At 38.1% G+C, this 27,322-nt stretch overlaps 1 protein-coding gene across 3 annotated transcripts; it reads right to left on the reverse strand.

Moving 5' to 3' along the window:
- Positions 1–2,449: 2,449 nt before the first annotated feature.
- LOC128019520 (A-kinase anchor protein 11) lies at positions 2,450–26,778 on the reverse strand. Of its 3 annotated transcripts, none has more exons than XM_052605527.1 (12): positions 26,642–26,760; positions 24,875–24,970; positions 24,671–24,781; positions 22,587–22,640; positions 19,136–19,267; positions 18,433–18,673; positions 13,433–17,609; positions 13,145–13,300; positions 10,910–10,993; positions 9,968–10,014; positions 9,426–9,607; positions 2,450–5,341 (listed from the first exon to the last, which is right to left on the reverse strand). In XM_052605527.1, the coding sequence occupies exons 2-12, from the start codon at positions 24,935–24,937 to the stop codon at positions 5,180–5,182; spliced, it is 5,409 nt and encodes a 1,802-aa protein (XP_052461487.1). In that variant the 5' UTR covers positions 24,938–24,970; positions 26,642–26,760; the 3' UTR covers positions 2,450–5,179. The 3 variants fall into 3 exon arrangements, with proteins under 3 accessions (XP_052461487.1, XP_052461488.1, XP_052461489.1); XM_052605528.1 differs by lacking the exon at positions 26,642–26,760 and adding an exon at positions 25,756–26,080; XM_052605529.1 differs by lacking the exon at positions 10,910–10,993 and having other exon boundaries at positions 26,642–26,778.
- Between the last annotated feature and the right edge of the window lie 544 nt (positions 26,779–27,322).

The raw sequence follows: 27,322 nt of genomic DNA on the forward strand, positions 1-27,322 counted from the left end.
AACGATAACAGAACATCTTCCCAAAAAAACTCGAAAGCATAAACACTCATTCAAAGTACCTTGAAAAGGGAGATGTAAATAACCATAACCATAAGTTCCCGCCTCCTCAGCACGAGCTAACCAATAACACCCCAAGAGAGGCGGGACTTAAGGCAGAACAGCCAATCATCAGCCGGTCACACTCAAAGCCGGTGTCCTTTGAGAGGGAGGGAGGAGCAGGCAGCCGCGGCGAGCGCAGACAGACACACAGCGGTTAGAGAAACGGAGGAGAGACTGTAGTAAGGCGTTTGTGCAAAACTGCGGAAAAACTGCAGAAAAAGTGCGGGTGTTGAACCCTCTCACCGGGAAAAGTGTGGGTGTTAAAACCCCCACATCCCCCACGGGTGCGACGCCCCTGCGTTAATGGGCAATTCCTTAAATCTACTCTATTGTAAGACTTGCTGCCATTTGAAATTCTTCTGCCAGCATGTCATTACAAAGCCTGAAATTACTGTGAACCTCATCACTGTATAATAAACACCAAATATGTTGTTCCAGCTCTTGAGGATAGCATTTTTTTTTTTTCACATTTAGTTACAGTAAGGAGTGGCTGTAAGAGGCAGTAAAAAAAAAATTCCTTGACAGCTTTTGCCCAAAGGGATATTATCATATGTTTTTGTTTTCCTCTAGAGGCCAGCTTATAATGTGAGTAAAGTGTTTTTCTGAGTTGTTCCTGACCTTTTTCCTCCTTCTCACTGACCCCAAGAATGAAATGGTCCATTTTTGCAGCTACTACGCTTATGCCCTTGAAACACAACTCTACTTGTCTAAGCTGCGACCCGTGAGTTTGAAAAACTGATCTGCACAATGATGAGCTGCTTAAACTGAAGATCTAACAGATTTTTTGACACATTTGGGTCATATACAGAGCACTTTTTTTTGCATTCCATTGAGCAGCGTTTCTATTTTTTCTACTTTTTTTTTTCAATGGATATATTTTTCATCATAAGTACAAGTACATTTGTCTAACATGTTTTAAATATTCAGAGAAGGAGTTTATCCATTTGATCTTTCTCATGAAAATCTCATTATGAAATAAGTGTTTTCCCCTGGTTCACATTGGCCACAATTATTGGCACCCACTTACTGCAACTTCCTCTTCCTAAGATAACAGCTCTAAGTTGTCTATGAGTTTGGAGAACACTTGAAAAGAGATCAGAGACCATCCCTTCATAGAGAATCACTCCAGATAACTTTTTCTCTTCAGTTCATCCCTCTTTTTCTATAGGGTTCAGGTCAGGGAACTCCATGGCAGAAGCTTCATTTTGTGCCCAGCGAGACATTTTTGTGTTGGTTTGGATGTTTGTTTGGATCATTGTCCTGATGGAAGATTCAACCACGGCCCATTCTAAGATTTCTAACAGAGGCAGTCAGGTCTAGATTTTTTTTTATGTTGCTATTTGATAGGATCCATGATGCCCATATCTGACCAAGATGTCCAGGACCTCCGGTAGAAAAACAGGCCCACATTAAAGATCCAGCAGTATATGTGGGCATGGGGTACTTTTTATCCCTCTTTGTACTAAACCCATCTGATGGGTTTGCTGCCAAAAAGCTCTTTTTTTTTCATCTGACCATAGAAGCCAGTGCCATTTGAAGTTCCAATCGTGTCTGACAACTGAATATGCTAAAGTTTGGTTTTGGATGAGCGAAGAGGATTTTTCATGTAATACTCCCGAACAATGTGTGATGATGATAGGGGCTGTTTGATATTTAATTTTTTTGGCTTTCCAACCCCAAGACTCAACTAATCTCTGCAATTCTCCAGCTGTGATTCTCCTCATCAACGTGCATTAGGACGATATAAACACGTCATCTTCCAGGTAAATTTGTAATATCTTTATTTGATTGAAACTTCTTAATTATTGTCCTGATGGGCTTTTTTAACGCTTTAGTTATATCTTACTGCCACATTTAGGAAATTTGGCCTTTGTGTCCCTCATATTTATAATTCGGTGGAAGAGGAAGTCATGGCTGGACAATCTCATGCTCCTAGTCACTCCGGTGTGCTAAAAAATGGGAATATACTTCATAGATATTTTTCTCTATATCATCTCACTATATTTCTTGGGGTGCCAATCATTGTGGCCAACATGCATTGGAGAAAACATTTATAATTTCATAATGGGAGTTTCACTTTCAATAATTTTATTTCAATGATAGGTTAGAATTTGGTGAAAAAGATAAAGCAGATTCATTTCCACAGCTGCCTTTGCCCATATTTAGGACAATAATATATATATATATATTACAAAACTCCATTGAAATGTACAACAAACGTGTTTTCATAGTGTACTGTATTTGTGCATCTGTTGCTGAAAATATTCAAATAATCACAATAAACATTTTTTTTATTATTATTGAGATAAAGGATGTTGGACAGTTAAGTGTAAATAAGCAGACATCCCAATTCAAATGAAAAAGCTTTATTACCCACAACTTTTTACAGTGTACAGGTGTAGTGCATTAAGCTTTAATGTGTAAACTACTCAGCAACTTCACTGGGGGGACAAGTAGTGTTTTCACCATTGCAACTTATACTTTTACATAAATTATTAAATATATTATTTGGCAATATTATACAAATGGGCATGAAGAAAACAGAGAAGTCTGTGTGTATCAATTGCCCACTACTCTATGAGACAGAATGGAGAAACACTGCACAAGTAACAAAATATTCATCTGTTTAGTATGGCGTGCATCTTGCATTATACATGTAGTCTTACTTTTAAACCAAAATAGCACTAGATAATTTGTGAAAGATAGGAATGTACACAAAAAATAAGGAGAATAAGATCACAAGCGCAGAACATCTACAGCATTCATGTTTACGATAACTGCAAGAGCACAGATGAATGTACAATCCCACTGAAAATGAGGCAGCGCTGATGGTCACGGCGTGCTTGTGCCAACTCCTTCTCAAATCTACTCAAGCGTCAATGTTCACAAACGTGACTTGGCTTTCTCCGCTTCTCCCACATTATGATTTTGCTATCATATGAACATGTCCAACACAGTGTATGGCAGGTTTTTAAACATTTCAAAGAATGTAAACAAATACTGTGCAAGTGCAGATCCAAACACATTTGGCAGCGTTGATGTTATGCAACAGCGTGAACACAGAAATGCATTTATTCCATAGTAGCAGGTAACGTGAGAATATATAGTGTCGGCCAGATTTAAACCATGCACAAAATAATAAATTAGCACTGAAGAGTACATCCATGCACACGTAAAGAGAAGTACATGAAGCATGGGCTGAGAGCGTGTCATGCGTGTTACAGGAAAGAAACCACAAGATACAAATCTGACTGCCTCCATAATGTTTCTCTTATCATCAATCACACTGTAACAGGATCGGAGCAAGACAATCTAAGAAGGATCCTAAAAATAACACCGGTCACCCAATCGTCTGGCATTATTTACTCGCTCTCGTTGCTGTTCCAAACATTTATGCAGTTGTTGTTGTTTTTTTCAAAGTGGAATTTTTTAAGAATCTATGTATTTATTCACTATACAATATTAGTTCATATTAACAAAACACACACACACACACACACACTTTTCTGAACTTATCTTTAGCCTATCTTTACTTTCATTTCACGTTTATCATCCACTCTACTAAAGTTTGTTTCATACATTCACAATGCACAATTTTTTGAATCTTTGACGTAAATGTGAGCTTGGTAATTAAGATTTGGCTACAGAAAACTATTGCAAGAAGACTTAGTTGAACTGACTACTTTTATTGTGTTTTTTTTTTAGCTTGACAGGAGTTCTAAAATCAAAGCAGCATACAGATTTAGACCATCGTGAGAGCGAGTAACAAAGTGAGAAAATACTTTTGATACAGAACACCGGTCCCTTAGGGCTTGTTTAGTTAGATGTGCCAAACACCTACTAGCTGTCGGCAATCTATCGTTTATGCTTCGCTATAATAGGAGTGTTTTCTGTGGTCTACACAAAGATGTAGGGAACAGCCTGTCTGACCATTCTTCAGTAAAGTGCAATATTCGGCATAGTGCACACCAAAGGGCAAGCAGTCAGTAAGAGGTCCACGTGGAACGGACTGTAGAGATGGTCAATAGTTCAAATGTACTACCAGTGAGTCACAGTAACCTCCAATGAGTGTACAACGCCACAAGGAAATTTGATAATACAGAGAGAAGTCCCCTGTAGGTGATGTTCACTAGTAATGCTTACTACTTGGTTTCCTAATCAGGCAAATGTTTAGCAGCTTTTTAAGCGAAGTTTAATAGTATGCAGTGTTTTTCCAGTAAGTTGGTAACCAAAAACGTCACTTTGTAGTGAACTAAAACACGTTTGATTCATTATGGGCGTTGGATCGTGTGGAACCTGATTGCAGCTAGGGGTGTAAACAATACAGTTAAATATCAAAACCTAGAAAAGCATATTTGCAGGTATACCAATTGACTTTAAACCATTATGAATAGCTGATCATAACTGAAAAATGCATGAGTCATATGAGGGGAATGCAAAACTACTGACTATTTGTTGATGGATTCTTTCAACAGTAACTAATTACCAGTGAAATGGTATTTTTAAACCGTCACGACTGGTAACCAAGTGTTGCTGCCAAAAATGTGCTGAAACGGTTGTTTGTTATAATTACTCTTATGTGTTCTGAGTCATGCAATACTTCATGTTGACCTGGAGCGCTGCTGGATCGCATGGCGGGTCCCTTCGACAAGTGCAAACATCACCGCAAAGGGGAGTTATGGAAATGACATAAGCTTTCCTGCAGCCATGAGGATTCCCTAACAAGACACCAACTCATAAAACCCATCAGTCTTTCGTGTTGGGGCAGGGTGTGAATGCAAAACACGGGCAGGCATCAGTGAAGGCGTGATATGCAGTCTAATCTTAAAGAAAACAAAGACGTGAAAGAGAGGTCAAAACAAGCAAAAGATACTCTCGGTCACGACATGCAATACACACACTTGAACGAACGGCTCTTAGATTACTTCAGTTGTTTCTATGGCGCCCCCTGGGTGGCCACGGGTGCACAAGCAATACACAACACAAACACATTCCACCAGCTATGCCTCTAAGTTCGGGAGACACATTGCAGATCACTGTAAAGTGACAGGAAACTTCATCGTTTAATGAGTGATGTGATTTAGACTTTTTCCAGAAGCCACTGGAAGAGGCTCTTTTGGCCGTTCCTTGTGTCCCCGAGCTCTTCCTCAGAGCGACGTTCTTCGAGATATCTCAGAAGAGCCTGGAGGAGGTCGCCGACCCTGAACTCTCTCTCCCTCAGCCTCTGCGCTACGGCCGGCAGCTGGAGCCAGAGAAAAACACACAAAATTAAGATACAGTTTTGGATCTCAAACATCCCGGATGGCAGGGTATTTTAAGGTATCTTGTTTTTAAAACAGAATTTATTCACTGATCTGTAATATAGAACTGGATTGCTCATGACGTCATTAAAGTGAAGCCACCGAGCCGCCATACTGGTAATCCCTAGCGTGCATAAACGTTCTATTGAATTAATAGGAAATTCTGTGATTTTTATGAAAAAACATCACCTAACAAGTTAGCATTTTTAAATCTAAAGTATCTCTGTACAATCCTGCAATGGAAACACCCTAGGCATGTAAACGGATATTTTTTTACATGTTGAGAATTTCCCCACTTATTAAAAAGCTACGTTCATTACAGTAGCGAACATCACGAACATGATCAACGTCAGACGTACACGACCTCAACACATATATAACAAATGTCAACATGCTCATTCTGAAATCTGATGAAAGATTTATGCTTTGCATACCTTGTACAGTTATTCATTGTTTAGAAAATGTAGTTATAGTGTTTTTATCCATACAGTAGCTAACTACAGCATTCATTTTGAAGCAGGTAATGATTTAAATGGTGGTTAAATTAATTATTAATTTAGCATTCAAAATTTTATATGGAAATTGTAATAAACATATATGTGCGATCTTGGAGAGTCTGAAATAGATGTTGTTCAATCAGGACAGTAAAAATATACACATCTTTCAGAGAAATAACTGACTATATACATTACAGATTTAAAAGACATGAAGCTTTATTTCCAATATGGTATGTTAAGCTTCATTTCATTTCATTACAGAGCAATATTAACAGAGGCTATTGTATTATTCATTATAATATATTCAAATCCATTTATGATACTAATATGTTCATGTTTAATAATTGCTGAATTATTATGTTCATAAAGAAATAGGCTATATTTTGTGTTGGATCAGTTACCTGTGTCGGCCGTGTGCAGCAGACACAACCACATAAACGATTTAAATATATCACTTATCCTGCCCAAAAAAAAACGTAAACACTGCAGTTGATGAGCGATCCAGTCATATATAGATCACTGGATTTATTACGTATTACTTAGCATATTGCAAAATTTAAGTAAAAAATTTGCATCATCACTCAAAAAAAGTTCCCATGTGGCATTTTACATATACATATATATATGTATATATATATATATATATATATATATATATATATATATATATATATATATATATACACACACATATACAGTATTGTTCAAAATAATAGCAGTACAATGTGACTAACCAGAATAATCAAGGTTTTTAGTATATTTTTTATTGATACGGGGCAAACAAGTTACCAGTAGGTTCAGTAGATTGTCAGAAAACAAACAAGACCCAGCATTCATGATATGCACGCTCTTAAGGCTGTGCAATTGGGCAATTAGTTGAAAGGGGTGTGTTCAAAAAAATAGCAGTGTCTACCTTTGACTGTACAAACTCAAAACTATTTTGTACAAACATTTTTTTTTTCTGGGATTTAGCAATCCTGTGAATCACTAAACTAATATTTAGTTGTATGACCACAGTTTTTTAAAACTGCTTGACATCTGTGTGGCATGGAGTCAACCAACTTGTGGCACCTCTCAGCTGTTATTCCACTCCATGATTCTTTAACAACATTCCACAATTCATTCACATTTCTTGGTTTTGCTTCAGAAACAGCATTTTTGATATCACCCCACAAGTTCTCAATTGGATTAAGGTCTGGAGATTGGGCTGGCCACTCCATAACATTAATTTTGTTGGTTTGGAACCAAGACTTTGCCCGTTTACTAGTGTGTTTTGGGTCATTGTCTTGTTGAAACAACCATTTCAAGGGCATGTCCTCTTCAGCATAGGGCAACATGACCTCTTCAAGTATTTTAACATATGCAAACTGATCCATGATCCCTGGTATGCGATAAATAGGCCCAACACCATAGTAGGAGAAACATGCCCATATCATGATGCTTGCACCTCCATGCTTCACTGTCTTCACTGTGTACTGTGGCTTGAATTCAGAGTTTGGGGGTCGTCTCACAAACTGCCTGTGGCCCTTGGACCCAAAAAGAACAATTTTACTCTCATCAGTCCACAAAATGTTCCTCCATTTCTCTTTAGGCCAGTTGATGTGTTCTTTGGCAAATTGTAACCTCTTCTGCACATGCCTTTTTTTTAACAGAGGGACTTTGCGGGGGATTCTTGAAAATAGATTAGCTTCACACAGACGTCTTCTAACTGTCACAGTACTTACAGGTAACTCCAGACTGTCTTTGATCATCCTGGAGGTGATCATTGGCTGAGCCTTTGCCATTCTGGTTATTCTTCTATCCATTTTGATGGTTGTCTTCCGTTTTCTTCCACGTCTCTCTGGTTTTGCTCTCCATTTTAAGGCATTGGAGATCATTTTAGCTGAACAGCCTATCATTTTTTGCACCTCTTTATAGGTTTTCCCCTCTCTAATCAACTTTTTAATCAAAGTACGCTCTTCTTCTGAACAATGTCTTGAACGACCCATTTTCCTCAGCTTTCAAATGCATGTTCAACAAGTGTTGGCTTCATCCTTAAATAGGGGCCACCTGATTCACACCTGTTTCTTCACAAAATTGATGACCTCAGTGATTTAATGCCACACTGCTATTTTTTTGAACACACCCCTTTCAACTAATTCAACTAATTGCCCAATTGCACAGCCTTAAGAGCGTGCATATCATGAATGCTGGGTCTCATTTGTTTTCTGAGAATCTACTGAACCTACTGGTAACTTGTTTGCAAAGTAGCAATAAAAAAATATACGAAAAACCTTGATTATTCTGGTTAGTCACATTGTACTGCTATTATTTTGAACAATACTGTACATTTATTTTTTACAAAATATTTTCTTAAATTTAAAACAAACACTTTTAAAAGTTAGACTTCTCTTCTGCTCAACAAGCTAAACAAATGTATTTAAACAAAATCATACAAAAAATATAGTAAAACAGAATTTAAAACGACTGTTTTGTATTTGAATATACTTTAAAATGTAATTTATTCCTGTGATGTAAAGCTGTAATTTCATCATTACTCCAGTCTTCAGTGTCACATGATCCTTCAGAAATCATTGTGATATGTTGATATGAAACATTTCTTATTATTATCATCATTCATAATCAAGTCTTTTTGTGGAAATAGTTTTTCAGGATTCTTTGATGCACAAAAAGTTCAAAAGAATATATTTGTAATAGTTTTTTTGTAACATTATAAATTTATTTACTGTCACTTTTGATCAACTTAATGCATCCTTGCTGAATAAAATAATTATACAAAAACTCTTATTGACCAAAAACATTTAAATGGTAGTGTGTGTGTGTGTGTGTGTGATATATATATATATATATATATATATATATACACACATATATATATATATTAATGTATAATATATACATATATATATTAATGTATAATATATATATATATATATATATATATATATATATATATAATATATATTAATTGGTATATTTGTATTATTTTATATGATTTTATTTTTGTTCATAAAATTAATATTCACAGTATTTAATTTTTTTTTTTTTTTATTGAAAATGTATGATAAATATTAAAACATGTATTTCCTAGGCCTTGGTAAATGTAAACTAAAACCTCTTTTAATTTGTTTAACTTTTTAATTAATAAGTTAATATCTATGTAAGTGGTGGGGGTAACATATTACAAGTAATGCAAGTTACATAATTAGATTACTTTTTTCAGGTAACGAGTAATGCATTACTTCTTCATTTACAAGAAAATATCTGAGCAACTTTTTCAAGTAATGCCGGTTACTTTGTTTTCGCATTTACTGAATGACAGCACTCTTGTCCGAGTGTTGAGAGAAATTGGGAGTGAGTGCAGAGGCACTGTGTGTTGTGTAACCATGAAGGTTACTGTAGTTCTAGACTACAGGCCAGACCAGAAAGTAACTAACACCATTCATTACTTTTTTAGGGAGTAACACAATATTGCAATGCATTACTTTTAAAAGTAACTTTCCCCAACACTGATTCTAAGTGTTCTCACCTGCTGCAGCTCCCGGGCTGAGAACTGGCTCAGCTGCATTAAAGACAGATCAGCGATAGAAGCAGCGATCCACTGGAGCACAGCCGTCATCTGGGGGTCCACAGCTCGACCCTGGACGTCTGTACTGACCACCAGCAGAGCTCTTTCTGCCAGCCCATGTTCCCTCTCCACTCGCACCGCTCCTGCACGGACAGAACACACACCTTCAGCCCATACATACACACAAAAACCATCACCTTCAGCAAACCAGTTCCCACGCTCTCTCTGTTAACTAGGCCAGCCCCAGAAGTCTGCTTGAGCTCATCTGCTGGCCCACATGGAGCCGGTCTGACAGTTAGACAACTAGGAACGTGGATAAATAGTCTTGCGGCTTTGACAGGGGCGCGCTGAAGGTGCACGGCCAAGTAAGACCACTTTAAATGAGTGGCAGCACAAAAAATAAGGGCTGAAATTAGTCTAAAAGTTGAGGTCTAACAACAGACCACAGAATAAACACTAGCGCTGGAGAAAAATATAAAAGAACAGATATAGTTTTCATTTACCGCCTGAATCCTCTTTGGCCTCAGCTTCCTTCTCTTCAGTGCCGTCGCTGTAAGGTGAAAGATATTGCAGATGTAAGAGAGTCTCACTGACAGACAGAAGGGAAAGACAGCACAAACCATGAAGAAGAGAGTGACAGGAGCTCCCAGCTTCCCAGCTCCAATACTGTTTCAGCTAGAACTCGGCTAGACTTGCCCATACTGACAGATATTGATGCCATACCTTTTATATATATATATATATAGTTTTCTTTGCCTTTAACTGAATGACTGATTTGGGGTGGGGCATTATGGGTAAAAAAAACATCAATGGTTTCCACCAATCAAAATATTGCTTAATTTAATATTGGCAGATTGATCAGCAGTATATCATTAATATTTGTTGCCCAGCTTCGTGTGACCATTTTCTAGCACAGGTTTAAATGAAATGGTTAAGAAGTAAACAATCATGTTTCTATATCTGTTTCTGTTTGTAAAAAAAAGGAAACATTGACACAGTCAGCGCAAAAGATGCAATTTTAACGCTTCTTCAGACAATATTTTTCTGTGTCTGATATAAGGTATTATAAAGAGATCTCTGTTGCTTTTGTATGGGGTGAGTCACGATGAACTCCAATGCTCATGATTCATTTTGACCTGAACTTGTATGGGATTTAGAGGCTGGGACGTCCTTTTGCACTCAAACAGGAAGCATGCAATAAGGACAGATTGTTCATTCAATGACCCAAGCCCCCAACACTTCCGACACCCACAGTTCTACCAAAACACACACAAAGATCCAATTGACTAAGTCCATCCCTAGAACGGAGAAACAAGGGGAAGTTTTGTTTCTAATAGGTGATATCAATTACGTTTTCAGCACATGCTGATAAAATGTTTCATGACATCATGCGGTAATTAGAGCAGCCCACGCTGGCTATGCTGTGCCTCTTTCCATAGACCAACCTGTCTGATGGAGAGAAGGACAAATGCTCTTCATAAACCTCGCCTTCTAAACCCAGACTGCTCCAGCTACTGCTGTTTCCATTACTGCTGGGGAAGAGAAAAAGATGAAACACGACAAACGCGTTTTCAAAGCACATCTAGAAAACCTGACAGAAGTTTTTTTTTTTTACACAATAATTAAATTTATTTTGAGATTAATAATATACTTATTCAGAACTTTTTTAAGGGTGATTTTTTTTTTAAATGCTGAAAAATCATAATTTCAACCAAACATCAGCTGTAGCCATTATAGTTTTAGGCCCAATCCCAATTCTACCCCTTTCCGTTTCGCACATTCACGTGAAGAAGTAGGGGTGTCTCGATTCTCTTTTGGTTGGAGGAGAAGGGGTAAGGGGAATGGCCAGATAGCCCTTCAAACGAAGATTTTTCAGGACCACACTTCAGACGGAGGGGTATGAATTATCTTGGAAACATTGCTGCTACAGCAAACAAAAAGACACATAAATGTAAGCTTTTTTGGCATAAATAAAGATTTTAACTATTATTTTAGCAATAATTTGTTTTATGTTACATTCAATTGTGAGGTCATATTAACGGTCATGCTACTCAAAGAAATGTTTGCAAAAAATCTCTAATATTTGCTAACGTCATATCATTACAGACTGCATGATAGTGCCACAGCATGCGTCTGATCAGGGCTATAACTCCCCCCAATAATTAGAAATAGCTAAACCATTTTCTCAAATATTGCCTATTCGAGACAAAAAGAGAGGGAGAGAGAAAGAGAAATGGAAGTTGCGTGTTTTCACATCTGTGCGTTTATCTTTTTAGAGTGAGTTTACTTATAAAAAGCGATTGTACCCTCTAGTCTCTGGAAAATATAATGTAGCGATTCAGTATTTAAACTGTATTTAATAAAAGTCGTGAGGCAGCGTTGACAAGTTTATTTTCTCCTGGATGTGTGAGCTGCGCGATTTCCGATATGTGTGTGTGTCAGTAAGCATATAAAATAGAATTGGGATTGGGCCCTTAATATATTTCATGCAAAATGTAGTTAAATGTTTAAGGCATGTTTTCCACTGTGTTTCTCACTAAAAGCAAACAAATAGCTTGATCAGAGACAATTTACTGAAATTGATTCACAGCTGTCAACTATTGATCATAAATGCAATGAAAACATCTTTATTAACACTCTTAAGAAAGGATAGAAATAATGGTCTAATCACACATATTTCTAACACTGATTAATGTTAGTATTGCTGGCAACATCATACAAATAAACTGAAAAATGTAAAAAGTTTACCAGGTTGTTTAAAAATTTACCTATAAATACAGCAGTTGAGTATATGAAAGAAAATAAAAATGTTAACGATCATCTATATTTGGACACTGATGATTTATGGAGTACACAGTGATACATTACTTTAAAAGCAATGCCTCAAGCTGACAACCACACCTTTCATAAATACTTTTGAATATATTCATGGTATCTTGGGTTGCTCAAAACAAAATCTGCTCATACATTCTGACTTTTAGTGTCTTGGGAGATATTAAACTGTTGATAGAAAATGCTTCCATTGAGACAAAACACTACAAAACAATGTCTGCCTTTGAAAGACAAGACTGTGTGAGTCAGCCGTCATGATTTGAAGCCAAAGCCAGTTACATTATTCTGAGAATGAAAACAAGGAAGGACTAGGCCCTAGGTGTTCCTCAGAAATTTGGGAAAACGGTGAGAAAAATCAGCAACCCTGGCTTCAAAAATTGTTAAACAGTTTGTGAATAAAAGAAGAAAAAGAACAATAAATGTTCTTCATCAAAAATTAGTCTTACAGTAGGTTCTCCTACTCTAAAACCTAAACCGATAACTCAAACTAAACATGTCAAAACCACTGAAAACCAAACACACCTGCAAATGGTATGAAAAATGCACTAAAACACTACTATACAACTTACTGATCTGACACAGACAATATACTTTACACATTCGGTTTGAGCTCTTCTAACACAAATCTGTCTTCTCCCATGTTGCAATAGTAAAATCATTGTAAACCCATTCATTCCTCTGTTAATTCATCAAATTGTACTTTTGACAATGATTAGAGCTACATGCTTGTGAAAGGTGCACAAGAAAAGAAAGCAGAGTGAACTTGAGTGTGGTAGTCGACCAGCAATGCTTCATTTCAAGTTTAAATGAATTATTTAATGCTTGTAAGTGTGGTGGGACTTGTTCACCTGTCACTTAGATGGTGAAAGCTGCTGCTCTCATCTGGGTGGTCTTCCTCAAAACTCAGATTGGACCAACTACCGAGACTGTCATCACCAACACTCAAACTGAGCTGCTGACTCACCGTTGACTCCGTCACATTGACGCCTTCTCTTCTGGAGGTACTGAAACAGGGGAAAAAGAAAGAGAAAAAAAAAAGTTTCTTAATCTAGGAAATCCACTTGTCTTGAGTAACTGATGAGCAATTTTAAGTGATAGGCTGTATGTATGACTCTGTGAAAGCTGTGTCACTTTACCCAAGACTGACGGTTGGGCAGGCGTTGGACAATGCGGATGTCATTATTTCTGTGGTGAGACTTTCTGCAAAGCTTGCGCCATCATGACCGATCCCACTGTCTGCATTCAGACTGGTGCAGCTCAGTTCCTTTTTGGCTTTCTCAATGCCACTGGACACCATTTCTTCAGCAAAAGCTGCTCTTTTTTCCAAATCAATGTGTATTCTAGGGATTTCCAGTCCAGTCACTGCATCTGATTCTTGTTGCCTTCTTATTTTCACTCCCTGAAAACCATGAGGGCCGTCTCTACAGCAAAACAGGCAATCACGACCTTGGCAGTATCGACAGGCTTCATATGCCTCAGCCAGCTTTTCTGTGAAGGAATTGCGATCAAGTGCCCTCCTGTCCCCCGCTGCCTGAACACATGCTGGACCCAGCGTTATTTCCAAAGTATCATCAACAATTTTTCTGGCATAATGTTCAATCACTTGCATTACACCATTGTTGTTTTTGCCATCATTTAAGCTGCTTGTACTACGGTAGAGCCTGTTAGTTTCTGTGCAAGGTAAAAGAGAGCATGAAAATGTATTTTTGATTAGATTTTCCGGCATGTCCTCCATAGTCGATTTCCTGTAGAGGCAAGAATCAGTAAGCGATTTTGGCAGTCTAACTGAGCTCATTCTCAGCTTTCTCGTAACGTCACATGTGATGTTGTAGGCCAGCGACTCTGCAAAGTTCACAAGTTCTACATATTCATTACTGCTCAGGTCTTGACCGTCTTGACAAGAACATGGCAGAGATTCACAAGAGAATCCATCTTTTCCATCAGTAAGTGCAGCGTGGGATGACTTGGATATGGGAATTTGGGAAACATCAGGATTACGATCGTTGTGTAAACGCCTAGATGAGTGAAGCCTCAAAGGAGATCTCTGCTTCATTTTTCGAGCTGCATGAGCCAGGCCAGATTTAATAGATCGATATGCCAAGCGAGTGGCGTACTGATCCAATATAAGCTCTCGGTTGCCTCCCTCTTTCTTGAGCACCTTAATGAGGTATCCTGCATATTCGTCACTGACACTCTCGCAACTTGGATACTCTGATGACATCCAACTTGAAGTGCCACTCACTTGGACATCACCAGGCCACTGACAAGTCAGATTTCCCAAAAGGCCGTCTCCACTCTGACGTTTTTCTGCAGAGTTCACAGATCCTCTTTTTATGATTTTGTGACGACAGTGGCTTGAACTCATCATCTTCTTGACGTCATTGATGACTTCTCCAGCCACTTCTCCAGCATATGTCCACAAAGAGTTTAAAGTCTGCTCTGAGAACTGTGCACTATGCAAGGCAACACTGTCTTTGCTTTCGTCACCCACTGGTTTCTTCACATCTCCGAAGTTTAGTGTGTCCATCTCAGTGGCCATGGAAACAATGTGGCATGCTAAGCGCTCTGCATAATGGAGCGCACTCCTCTCGATCATTTTGTTCCTGAAATTGGGACTCAATTCGGCCTCGCAGTTTCTAGAGTGAGGGCCATCTTCCTGGTCCTCCTCCTGATCTTCATTGCTGACAGCTTCTTCAGAGAGAGACCTAATGAGTTTCAGCATGAAATCGGCCTTGTCTGAAACAGAACCTTCTTCTTTGGTGTCGCCGGCAGGTGGGTAATAAGGGGTCGATGGAGGAGTGGCAGGAGAAAATTCTTTTGCAAGCGTTCCTTTGAGCTTCTTCGAAAACTGTCTGATCTGTTTTTCACTGTACCCGTCTGATGGCTGCTGAGGACTTGAGGGTGGAGTGCTAGGGATTTCAGATGATTTTGTTCCAGAGTTGCTGCTTGAAAAATCATCTGCACCGACTTTTCTACCTCCACATAAGGCAACTTCAAAAGTGGGTACTTCCAATGTGTCCATTCTAACAGCAGAACGGATCTCTTTTGTGAGCCTGGAGACTGGGCGTACACTTCTGGAGGATGGGTCACAAGAGCCTTTTGACATCAAGTGAAAGGGAATCTGAGAGAGACCTCTCTCAGTCGATACATCATGTGAATTACCACTTCCATGGCTTGGAGTAGATATGCGAGCTGCTATAGATTTGCTCAAAAAGTCTGCACAATCCTCCACTTTCTTCTTCACTTTTGTTGAAGAATGCATAAGATCAAACGCCTCACCTACTATAGTGTCCACCATATTCCCAGAAAAGTTCTGAAAAGTCTTTCCAATCGAGGGTTTGCCAGAATCATGTTCAACGGATGGATTGCCAATAACTTCCTCATCACTGACACCCTGGATTCTTGCAGGACCTGGTGATGACTCAGTCTGAGTTTCTTCAGAGGTATCCGAGGTTGAGGATGCCACTTCCCCTTGGCAACAAATGGTTCTTTTAGGAATGGTCTGACATACGTGACCAATACTGGATTTATAAGGAGAAGGTTCATCTGTGTTGTGGACATGGGCTAAGACCTTGCCAGCTATAGGAACTGGAACACAACTGGCCATACCTGACACACAATACAAGGCTTTCTTCACTGTGCAACCATCCTGCTCTTGATCTGCAGCCTCAACGGCAGACTGATATCCAAGATAACTAGTTTGGGCACTGCAGGTTTTTGTGATGAGGGAACTATCTTCAGCACTCACATAGCAAATGTTGTCTAACGACACACTGATAGCTGCCTGTGTAGTGAAAGTCACATCAGATTGTGAGAGCTCTATAAAAGCCTCTTGGAGAACAGACTCTGACAGGTCAGAGGCGTAGGAGGAAACCACTTCTTCCTCTTGCTCAAACGACCAGTCACTTGGTGTGAGTGGAGTTGAGGGATGTGAAAACTGGCAAACCTCCATAATACCTTCAAACACTAATTCCTCAGCCAGATCCGCAGCAAACCGTGTGACGGTATTGTTGAAAATCTGCTTTTTCACAAAGAGAAACTCTGTGAGGGCTCCAGAAATGGCTTCCCCTACTAGGAAACTGGCTAGACCATTTACGGCACGCTCTTTTAACACATATGCATGGCGCATACCTATCTCATGAAAGGCCATTTGAAATACTGAAGAAGTCAGCCTTGCAGCCAAATGGCAAAGTGTAGTGGTACAGGAGGACACACCTTTCTGCAAGTCCTTAAAGGCACTTCCAAGGCTCATTTCAACCAAGTCTGTAGCAAACTTCTGAATCCCATCCTTAAGAGACTGTGATTGGGACTTGGTGATGGTGACTGTCTCCTGGATGTCTGAAAGCTTCATTAGATGCCCATTAGTGTTTTTGAACTCCTTATGACACACACAGCTCAAGTTCTTATTAATGTTAAAATCAACAGGGGAGGAGTACCCACAGACTGATCCAAGGATTTCTTTTGACAGGTTGTTGGCAAAATCAGAGTATGTTTTGTACAGTGAGCAAAGGTCCTGTGGTTTACGTAGTTCTGAGCCATCTTCATCTGCCTTCCAAAAATACTCTAAGGAGCCTCCTTCTCCCAGTGGGCTAAATGCAGATGAACAAACTGGACTGAAGAGTGGCCCGCTTTCCTCACAGGGAGTCCTCACAGGCCATGGGGAATCTGGTGAATCAGAGTGAATACTGTAAGGTGATCCTGGTTTAAGTGGAGTTGGTTTCTTGACATTGGCTGGAAGAGTCCTATGATCAAACTTGTGAGGGTTCATTGCTGTGGTCGAGCACCCCCTTGATACAAATTTACAACCAGAGTTGCCAACATGCTTCTCTGTTTGACCAGGGAGGGGCTGTTCTTTAAGGACCTTGATGTTGGAATCAAAAGACCTGTCTAGTTCATCAAACTGATCAAAGCTGTCGAAAAATTCACTGACTTCTGAGTCAGAGTCTTCTACTCCATTCTTTAAAACAGGGATCTTGGGGATGTGAAGTTTTGCCTTAAGACTCTTCTGATATCCAACTTCATCCAGGAATATAATAGGGCTGGGACTTGAGCAGTCTGACTCATCGGACTCTGTGAGGGATGTGGAAGTAGCACGTCCCTTTGGAAGACTGCTAAGTGCATATGAGCTCTCTGAACTTGCAGGCCATGGTGTTGACTTCAGGACGGTTTCTGACACTTTTGAAGCAGCCTTTTCCTTGGGCAACGACTTCCTCTGTATTGAACTTATAATAATCCGAGATCCAGATAAATCTCTTGAATGAGAGGGAACAGTCTGGGATGCCACATCCCTTTGATTCCTCTGACTATGGGCACCTGCAAGATCAGAGAACAGTCTATAAGGGCAATTCTTATTAACAGTTAATTAAATGCAGAACTAGCAGCTGATCACAGGCATTTACTTTCAAAGATTTTATGGTTGCTGGTCACTTGCTATCCATGCTTCTAATTCAGGAGAGCTAATATTAATATTTAAACAACTGTTCAGAATATTAGGGTCAGGAAGATATTGTTGAAAGAAATTCATCGTTCATTCAGCAAAGATACATTAAATTGATCAAAACAGTAAATATCTTAATAAAATGTTACAGCAGATTTCTATTTCAAATAAATGCAGTTTCGTTCAACTTTCTATTCACCAAAGAAATTATAAAAAGAAATACATCACAGTTTCACAAGCAACACAAGTGTTTTCAACATTTATAACAAAATAAGAAATGCTTTTGAGCAGCAAATCAGCACATTAGAATGATTTCTGAAGAATCAGTTGAAATTGAAGACTGGAGTAATGATGATAAAAATTCAGCTTTGATCATAGAAATGTACTACATTTTAAATAATATTAAAATAGAGAACATTTATTTCAAATTAAATAAATGCAACCTTGTTGGACATTTGAAATTCTTCTTTCAAAAACATCTAACTGACCTCAACATTTTGAATGGTAGTGTTAATTAATAAAAATGGTTAAAACAAATATATATAAAACAAAGAAATAATAGCCTAAATGCACTGTAAGTCGCTTTGGATAACAGCGTTTGCTAAATACATAAATCTAAATCTAAAAAGGTTTCAGTCAAACCCCAATTGAATCAGGAAGTTATCCTAATTTTATCATGAAAACGTCATGAGTAATAACCTGTATCCTCCTCTTCAAGATGCTCAAAAGCAGTAACAAAGTCCTCTTCAATAGAAGAGACAGATTGATTGGTGTCATCATCCTCAGCTTGGCATGCTTCTGAGGTGCCCCTCTTCAAAACCTGTAACTCCAGTGCATACCTTATCCCAGCTGTGTATCGAGCCAACAACCCCAGCAGGCTGCAAACACTAATCTGAGGGTTGGGGTTATGTCTCAAAATGCACAAGACTCTTGAACAGGCCTGTGAAAGAAAGAAAATAAATCCATAAAAAAAAAAAAAAAAGAATCAATCAAATGCTAAAATGACACAATAACAAGTCTTTACGTCATGATACATTCTACATAGATACTGTTATTATAAACTTAATGTTGAGCTGGAAGACAAATATAATTCTCCATAATTACAAACAAAGCCTACAAACTGTCAAAACCTGCACTGACATAATACGAAAAGCATACAATCTCTTGTTATGTCTGAAAAACGCTTGTGGTTTAATTTAATGTTCGAAGCATTAAACCTAATACCATGGCTGCCTACCACAAGGTTAGTTCTGTTTAGACCCAATTTCACACAAAACGATACCAAAAATTTAGAAACCCAGACCAAACAATGAAGGACACCTGATATAAAAATTATGACAACAGCAAACACGTCCACACAAAACATAAACATACTTAAAATTTTCAAGCATAATATTCATACCTGAGAAACACTATCTTTTCTCTCAAATGGCCTTTTAGGGTCTTTGAGAAGGAGAATCTCTTCATCCTTAAGGGTATGTACATGTAGTGATCTAAGCAACTCCATCATCTCAGTGGAGAGGGACGTCAGAGTCTGTGGGCATCAAAGAATACAGAACTGTAGGATCCAACAAAGGATGCTGCCCCCTATTTGTGCAAACAAATTCTAAAAAAATTGTATAATATCTTTACACACACATATAGAGAGAGAGAGAGAGAGAGAGAGAGAGAGCGAGAGAGAGAGAGCAGTCAACATTTGAAGTGGATCAAAATCTTTCAAAGTTGTCCTAACACCAAAATGTGTTCTTGTCTTAGAACAACTTTGTTGAACCTTTCTGATCCACTTCAAATGTTGACTACTGATATTGTGTGTGTGTGTGTATATATATATATATATATATATATATATATATATATATATATAAAATCGTGATTAATTGCACGATTGTCTGCGATTTATCACAATTAATTGCATAGTTATGCACAAAACTAATAATGCAGTCAAAAGTATTGTGATGGGCGTGTAAACTCTTGATGGGTGGGTAGACTCGTGTGTGGGATGCGAGAGAATAATCAGGGAGTGTTCACACTAGGCTGGAGCAGTTTGACCCCTAAAGCCTGGTTCGTTTGACTAGTGTGATCATTCGTTTAGCAGTCCCTGGCTCAGTTGGAAGAGGTGGGCAAGAGCATGGTTCAGTAATATGTAGATCAGTGAGTGTTAACCCCACCAGAGTGCAGATCTTCTGATAAGTTTTGCATGATTGCATATATATTTCTGAGCAGCAAAAGATTTTGTGAGAGGGCTGTGTGTTACCGCTTCCCATACGACTCAAAATAATAAACCACAAAGTTAACAAAACAATGCACTCCACTGTGCGGAGCAAGTGTTTCTTTACTGTCTTCACGTGATATTGGAAACTTCCTATTTCCCAATTATGAAGTCAGGATTACAAGCTTGTTGCATTCTTTTCTGTTAAAAATAATAGAGGACAGTGGTTTTTGAATGCTGATGATTAGCCTAAATAATTTGATCAGGAGCGTCCCCTCCTGTGACCCATGATTTGTCTGAATGTGTATTCAGAGACAGTGAGCAACGGACTTTCATAATACAAAAAAAAAAAAAAAAAACCAGTAAAACAGTAATATTGTGAAATAAAATAACAATAAAAATAGAACTGCTTTCTATTGGAGTACATTTTAAAATGTACTTTTATTTCTGAAACTTCAGCAGCCATTAATCCAATAATATTACTATTGCTGTAATAATATTACTTTTTGTTTACATAATCATGTGTGTGTAATGTGTATATTATGTATATATAAATACACACACATGCATGTATTTATTTAAGAAAAATATTTTGAGTTTATACATTTAAAATATTTATAATATAATATCCATTATAGGACTATAAATATATACATGGAAATTAATATATATAAAAAATATATACTGTATGTGTGTATTTATATATACATAATAAATATACAACATATACACAAACCAAAAACTTATTTTGGATGCGATTAATCATTTGACAGCACTAATATATATATATATCCGCAAACATTGAACGCAAGATTAAAGTTAATATAATTACTAGTCTTCTCCACTAGATGTTACCCTCTTATTTGCCCTGTGTGATGTTACCAAGGAGCGAGAGGCGAACCTGTCGTGTTTCCACTGTCGAGCTTAAACCGGGCGAGCTAGTGCGTGCCAGGGCCAGTCGCGTTTCCACTGTCACTTCCGGGGCTTGATCGTGCCTCATTGGGGCTTCCTCAGGGCCAATGGCCAGGGTTTTTTGGCCCGACGAAAACCTTGGGCCAAAGCGGGCCAGCTGGGGCTAGAGGAGGGGTTATGAACAAAGGCGGAGTTTCTCCGCATCTGGAGAGCTCAGCACTAAAGATCATTTCAGAAATCTGATGTGGATTATAATTACAATAAAAAGGCAGAAATATATATATAAGCAATGCAAAAGACTATGCACGCTAGGTATTAATGTTGTGACCATTTGAAGAAATCAGACAGCTTCTTATTCTCGATCACAATTGTGTAAACATTTAGTAATATATTTTATCTGTCATAAGTCTCGTCTCGAGAGTTTAGCTCCATGTAGCCTATTTCATAAAAATATAATAATGGTTTTTGTTCGGGAGCTTTTATAAAAAGAGATATTATCATTCATTCTAAATGTGATGTATGGGACTACAAATAAACAGAAACAGTCTCAACTGAATAAGCAGGCTATTTTCATAACTCTTCAGCGTTAAAAATACATAAATAAAATAGAAATACATTTATTTCTGTGACAAATTTTCAAGCCTGATGAATTAATTCATTATGATCAATGTATCACTTATAGTAAAACATCGATGCTTTTGAATTTAAATATTTAACAAAGCACGCACACAAAAGGCTGCTGTTATCATGTTCATTTTGTGATCGCTCTAGTTCCAGTGATTTATTTCTTAGTTTTCTGATAACTTCTCTTTGTTGCTGAAGTAATGGGGTTGTTCTATAGAGGCGTGTAAAGGGTGTGTTTTAGTGACGCGCAGCAGAGCTTCATGCCCTGACTGTGGAAATGCAGCACTAGTTTGGCCTCGATGCTACTGGCCCGAGGCTATTAGACCCGCCCGGCCCGCTTTAAACCCTGGCTTGCACTGGCCCGACAGTGGAAAAGCAGCTAGTCATTCGTTCACTGCTTAAAATGGCGGTTCTGGGTGCTTTGTCGACGTTAATGCCACCTTCACATAAAAAGTCAGAGGTATGGAAGCATTTTAGATTTCGCAAGACGACGACGATGGTGTTGTTGACAAGAACAAAGCTGTAATGCAGAGGTGAAATGCTGTAGTAATACTACAATTCTGAATGTATTCATCATGTATGAATTTCTTTCTTCTGTTGAACACAAAAGTTGACTTCCATAACATTGAAAAAAAAATAATTGAGACCAAAAACAGTTTTAAAAAAAAAAAATCAAAAAATCTTCTTGATTCTCTTTTGATGAATAATACATATATAAATGATAACTTTTAAAATTTTATATATTTAACATAATTGTACGCATTTGAAAATTAGAGATGGGCTCTGTTTTAATGTACCCAAGTGTACCTAAAATAAAAGAGTTCACTATACGGGTTTGTAGCGCTTAATTTCTTTTCATTAATTAACCACTTGTAAACTTATGTTCACTGTTCTTTTTTATAAATATAGTATTTGTATTAAATCTATATTGATTGAGTTGAATGGAGAATAGAGTATAGAAATTGAATCGAGAATCGAAATCTAATCAATATGAGAGTTGTGATATTATACACATATACACACACACACACTTATATAAATAAAGGTTGACATGGACACACACACGTTCATTCAATGTTTAAACAGAAGTGGCATAACTAAAACGTACCTGTAGAGTAAAATCTTCCCCCTCAACGTGACTAGGTAGCCATACGTAATGTACCTATGAAAGAGAAGAATGACAGCATTTATATTAAAAGTTACAATGTAGATTTTATAAAATAAAAAAACTGTTCTTTGATGCAACAGTTTAATGAAATATCTTTTAGAGGCACTAAACAGCTGTCCCTTCAGCACACAGCAGATCTGCTTTTTATTGACTGATTACCTAACCTGTGTGCATTTAACTTAAACGTCATGCTGGTCTGGCATGTATACCAAGTCGTTTTGTGGTTTCATCTGGACGCGGATATTCCTTGAGACGAGGGAAAAAAAAGATCGGATTGGGGTAAACTCCATGTGGACGGGGCCGAAGAAGTAACGGGTACTTACGGTTATGGATAGAAATGTAGCGGAGTAAAGAGTACAATATTTGCCTCTTAAATGTACTTGAGTAAAGTCATGAGTACTCCCCAGAAATGATACTCGAGTAAAGTACAGATCCTTCAAAATTGTACTTAAGTACTGTACTCAAGTAAATGTACTCCGTTACTGTCCGGCTCTGAAGGTGAGTAATTAATCACATAATTTTTATATTTGGGTGAACTAACCCTTTAACAATGCAGACACAGTATGTGCAAATAAACTGCAACGCAGCAGGAACAATGCACCCCTCCTTCATGAGAATTACAAAGCCACATGGAAAAATGCCACCCTAACACAAAAGAAAACAAGCCACACTTTAACTGTAATTTCTTTTTCAGAATGTAACAGTTCACCCAAGCCTCATGGGATGCTGTCATGTATATAATGTTGTGAGATGCAACAGTCACACTGCTGAACTGTCCCAGTTGACTCGAACCGCTCTCTCATCACCAATATCTGTTGTCATAGAGGCTTTCAGAATTACTCGACTCAAAAAAAGGTCACGAAACATAAAACTGAAACATCTGTATACATATTGTTCCAGCTCAGTCCATACTAATTTCGATAAGCACATACATTTTTTTTTTACACTAGTCTCGTTTCACAAAAAACGGTGAGGCACTAATAATGGAAATAAAAGTGGCCATTTTTGGAGAATTTAAAAAACAGAAATGTGTTTTCATTTTTTTTTTTCTGAACATTAGAATGTGTCCTGTTGTGTCCTGAGCAAAAAAACAAGGAATATCACACATTTTTACAATGATTTACAGAAGACAAATATAAGAAAAAAAGCAAATAATGCATTACCTTTTTCATTTTACATCTAAACAAAAGCATTCAAGAAAAACAAATAAATGTAAAAGTTAGTTTTGTTAATTACAAATAAACTGATTATTAAAACTATAAAAGCAGTTCAATTAAGAGCAGCGAATGACTCTTTTATTGTTAGATTAGCATTAATGAGTGGCCTATCTAATGCACGGATCTAATATAATGTTACACATCAGATGTTTTTCCCCAACAGTCCCATGAATGTTTACTTATGTTCACATAAATACCTAAATATTGTAATTCTGTGTGTTTATTTATTAGTATAGCACGCAATCAGAAGCATCTTTATGTGCGAGCTTCAATTGGAAAAAAAGTACTCCTCTCAGAAAACGCACCAATAAAGGTAAAGGTTAAAATTATTATTTGGAGCATTAGGATCGCTAGACGAGGACTTAATGAACCAATTTTTGTAAAAGAAAAAAAAAATAATAATAATTGACATTTTTCACTTTTCAATTAGCCCATGCACATTGCAACTCATTTTGCCAACACAGGTCACATCATACATATTTTGACCTTTGTATTGTATTATTTAAAACATTAAAATACACTTGCATTTAATATGACTTATGTATATAAAATCACTTTGGGAAATTTATTTTAACCGTCTCGTCTTTGACACTAACACACATATTGCTTATGTCTTGTGGCTACACTATTAAAATGTTTATGGATCAGCTCTATTCACTTCCAGTGTGCCTCAATGTAGCCCAGATTTTTGCTCTTTTAAAGAAACTGAGGAACAAGTGAATAAAGAGGGACAAGACTGAGCTTAAATATTATTGAACCCAGAATATACCTTTCCATGCACGCATTTAAATAAAGTGCAATCCTTACTTCTGACAGACACTGTGGTTCCTTATTATGCAGCTCCACTACCACATTGCACAGCTCCTTCTTGTGTTTCAACAGGCTCTTCAGGCACGGGTTTGAGCCCTCACGGATGGTCTGCTCAGAAAGGCATAAGGCTTATTGGAAACTGTTAGAAATAAATTCTAAATGAGTGAAACAGAAAGTGAACAATGGTAGACAACATCATACCTCTTTCTTCATAGTGGCACAGCTCTTTAACGGGACCCCTCTGATCCGTGCACATGCGTCCATGATGTTGCAGTGCTGGACAGGAGGTTTCCTCTCCTTGAAGAGAAACATGTTGGTTGAATTACTACACAATTTGAAAACATTTTCATTCTAGCTGCCAAAAATGCAATAGTCTACAGTAGCTATGCTTTCATGCATGCACAATTTTATGTTAACCAGATTGATTGGCCTCAATCAGACTGAAAATCAATAAAACGCCTTCGATACGACTTAGCTGGATCAGAATGAGATTTTGATTAATTTGGAAGGGGTAGTGTAACCTGAAATAATCCGATCAACAGAGAAAAATTAATCGTGTAAACATTAGAATCCAAATGTTTTCTCAGTCGGACTTAAAAACTCTTGGATTGCAACGTTTAGGGTTCATATATAAACTGAATTCCAACAATCTGAAATCAGATCAGTTATTCACATTAAAGAAAAATTGTGCATGTAATCAGACCCAGTGCAAACACATTGTATTGTGCTGCTCAGTGCTCCTGTAGTCTACACTGAAAACATAGAGCGTAACAATAAATAACAATAAATTCAATATATTGGTAAAGACCAATATTTCTGATGATTCATTGGCGTGAAGTTACGTGCACAATGACAAACAGGAGTGCATCATTCTCGAAAAACAATAAGCAGAGTGGACTGCCTTCATGAAAAACATTCACTGCAAACTTTGACATGGCTGTGTATACAATTAGAAATGTCAACAACAAAAAAATCGGTGATTCTAGCCCGAATCTGCATTTTTTTTTCCATACAATGAAATAAAATGGCCACCAGAATGGTTTGATAAACTACATTCTTCTCCAGAGGAAAGAAAGTCTTACACATGTACTGAATTATGAAGAGGTGTGTTGCAACTGGTTGCAGGCCCTTGATGGCGCAGGCCTTGATTGCTGCTGGCATTCCCACAGGACAGAGTCTATCTAAACAAGTGTTCACACCTGGATGCTGAAATAGGTCAGACTTTGATGCACTTCAGCATGACTGTATGGGTGGGGCCTGCAAAGGTAAACATTACTACGAATACAGCACACAGCAGAAGCACATTTGAGAAAGAGGAGGACATCAACTTGAGCAAGTGATGGCGCTGCTGCTGCATGTGATCTGTGCTGAGAGAATGAGCAGGGTCAAATGATTTCCTGATATCAACAGATGTTTGAGATCACGGAATGTTCCCAGCGTATAAAGGGGAGTGGCTGTGAGCAAAACCTCATGCACTTCACACCCCGATTCTAATATTTGCAACACTGTCAATAAAGCTTAATAATAAATACGATTCATCACAATCTTCCAGCTCTCACAGCTCCAGATGTCCATGACAAACCTCTTTTAACACATGTTTCGAAGCTCCTCACGGCGTCACGTCACGTTTATGTCATTCTGAAGCCCGTCTCTCACACTTTCGGTTTGGTGATTCATTTGTTTACATTTTCAGGCTTCGCCACAGGACAGACATTGTGACTGAATTATGGCAGGTTTTCCTCAGGTACAGCTCATTTAAAAGCATTATCAGTAACATGTTTCTTGTGTGGTTAATGCTAAAACGTGATGCTGTCATTACAGACACAGCTGACTCGCATTAGCATCAGGCCCGTGAAACCATCAGCCGTGATCCGCACCTCGGACACCGCTCGAGGGCATCGTATCTACTCTGCGCTATGGGATGAATGTCGGAAAATGACAGACAAATGAAAATTAAGCGCGTCTCACCTTGTAGTGACAGAGCCGTGCAGAGGGAAGCTAGCTGCTCTGACGTCCGTTCATTTCATGAAAACAAGACGAGCAGGCGAGAGTAATCAAAACCAGAGCGACGGCTGGGATAAATTGAGCGCAGAGACAATGATGGGAGACTGAGCGTCATATTCTTGCGTTCCAATTTGTTTAAATAGTAAAAGAAAAACTAAACGATAGTGCTTTCATGACTTTCACAAATAAATAATAATAAATAAATAAATAAATAAATAAATAAATAATGGTTCAGATTACACAAGCCTGCCGCAGAATCTTTAGTGAGCCTGAAACAAGTATCCAGGCATGCTGTAGTATTCACAGATGCCTTGGCCACTGGCTGGGGGGCCACATACAATGGGCATGTAGTGTCAGGGGTTTGGACAGCTCCCAAATTGTGTTGGTATATCAACTGCCTTGAGTTAATTGTCATTATGCCTTGCCCTGAGCCATCTCAGAGTGCGTTTTCAGGGCAGGGACGTTCTGGTCTGCACGGACAACACTGCGACTGTTGCGTATATCAACTGGTAAGGCGGTTTCTTTGTGCCATCCATATCCCAGGAGTGTTCAACCGGCAGCTGATGAGCTGATGTCTGGAGCAGCACTTCCAGGAGAGTGAAGATTCTACCCCCAGGCAGTTCAGCTGTTCTGGAGACGGTTCAA

Source organism: Carassius gibelio, chromosome A9 (genome assembly GCF_023724105.1).
Source record: "Carassius gibelio isolate Cgi1373 ecotype wild population from Czech Republic chromosome A9, carGib1.2-hapl.c, whole genome shotgun sequence".
Classification (NCBI taxonomy): domain Eukaryota; kingdom Metazoa; phylum Chordata; class Actinopteri; order Cypriniformes; family Cyprinidae; genus Carassius; species Carassius gibelio.

Coding starts and splice junctions, on each gene's coding strand:
- LOC128019520 (XM_052605527.1), bottom strand. CDS start 24,937: ATGGACGCATGTGCACGGATCAGAGGGGTCCCGTTAAAGAGCTGTGCC. Junction 17,610..18,432: donor TCTTGAAGAGGAGGATACAG/GTTATTACTCAT, acceptor CTGATCTTGCAG/GTGCCCATAGTCAGAGGAAT. Junction 9,608..9,967: donor GGCCAAAGAGGATTCAGGCG/GTAAATGAAAAC, acceptor CTGTCCGTGCAG/GAGCGGTGCGAGTGGAGAGG.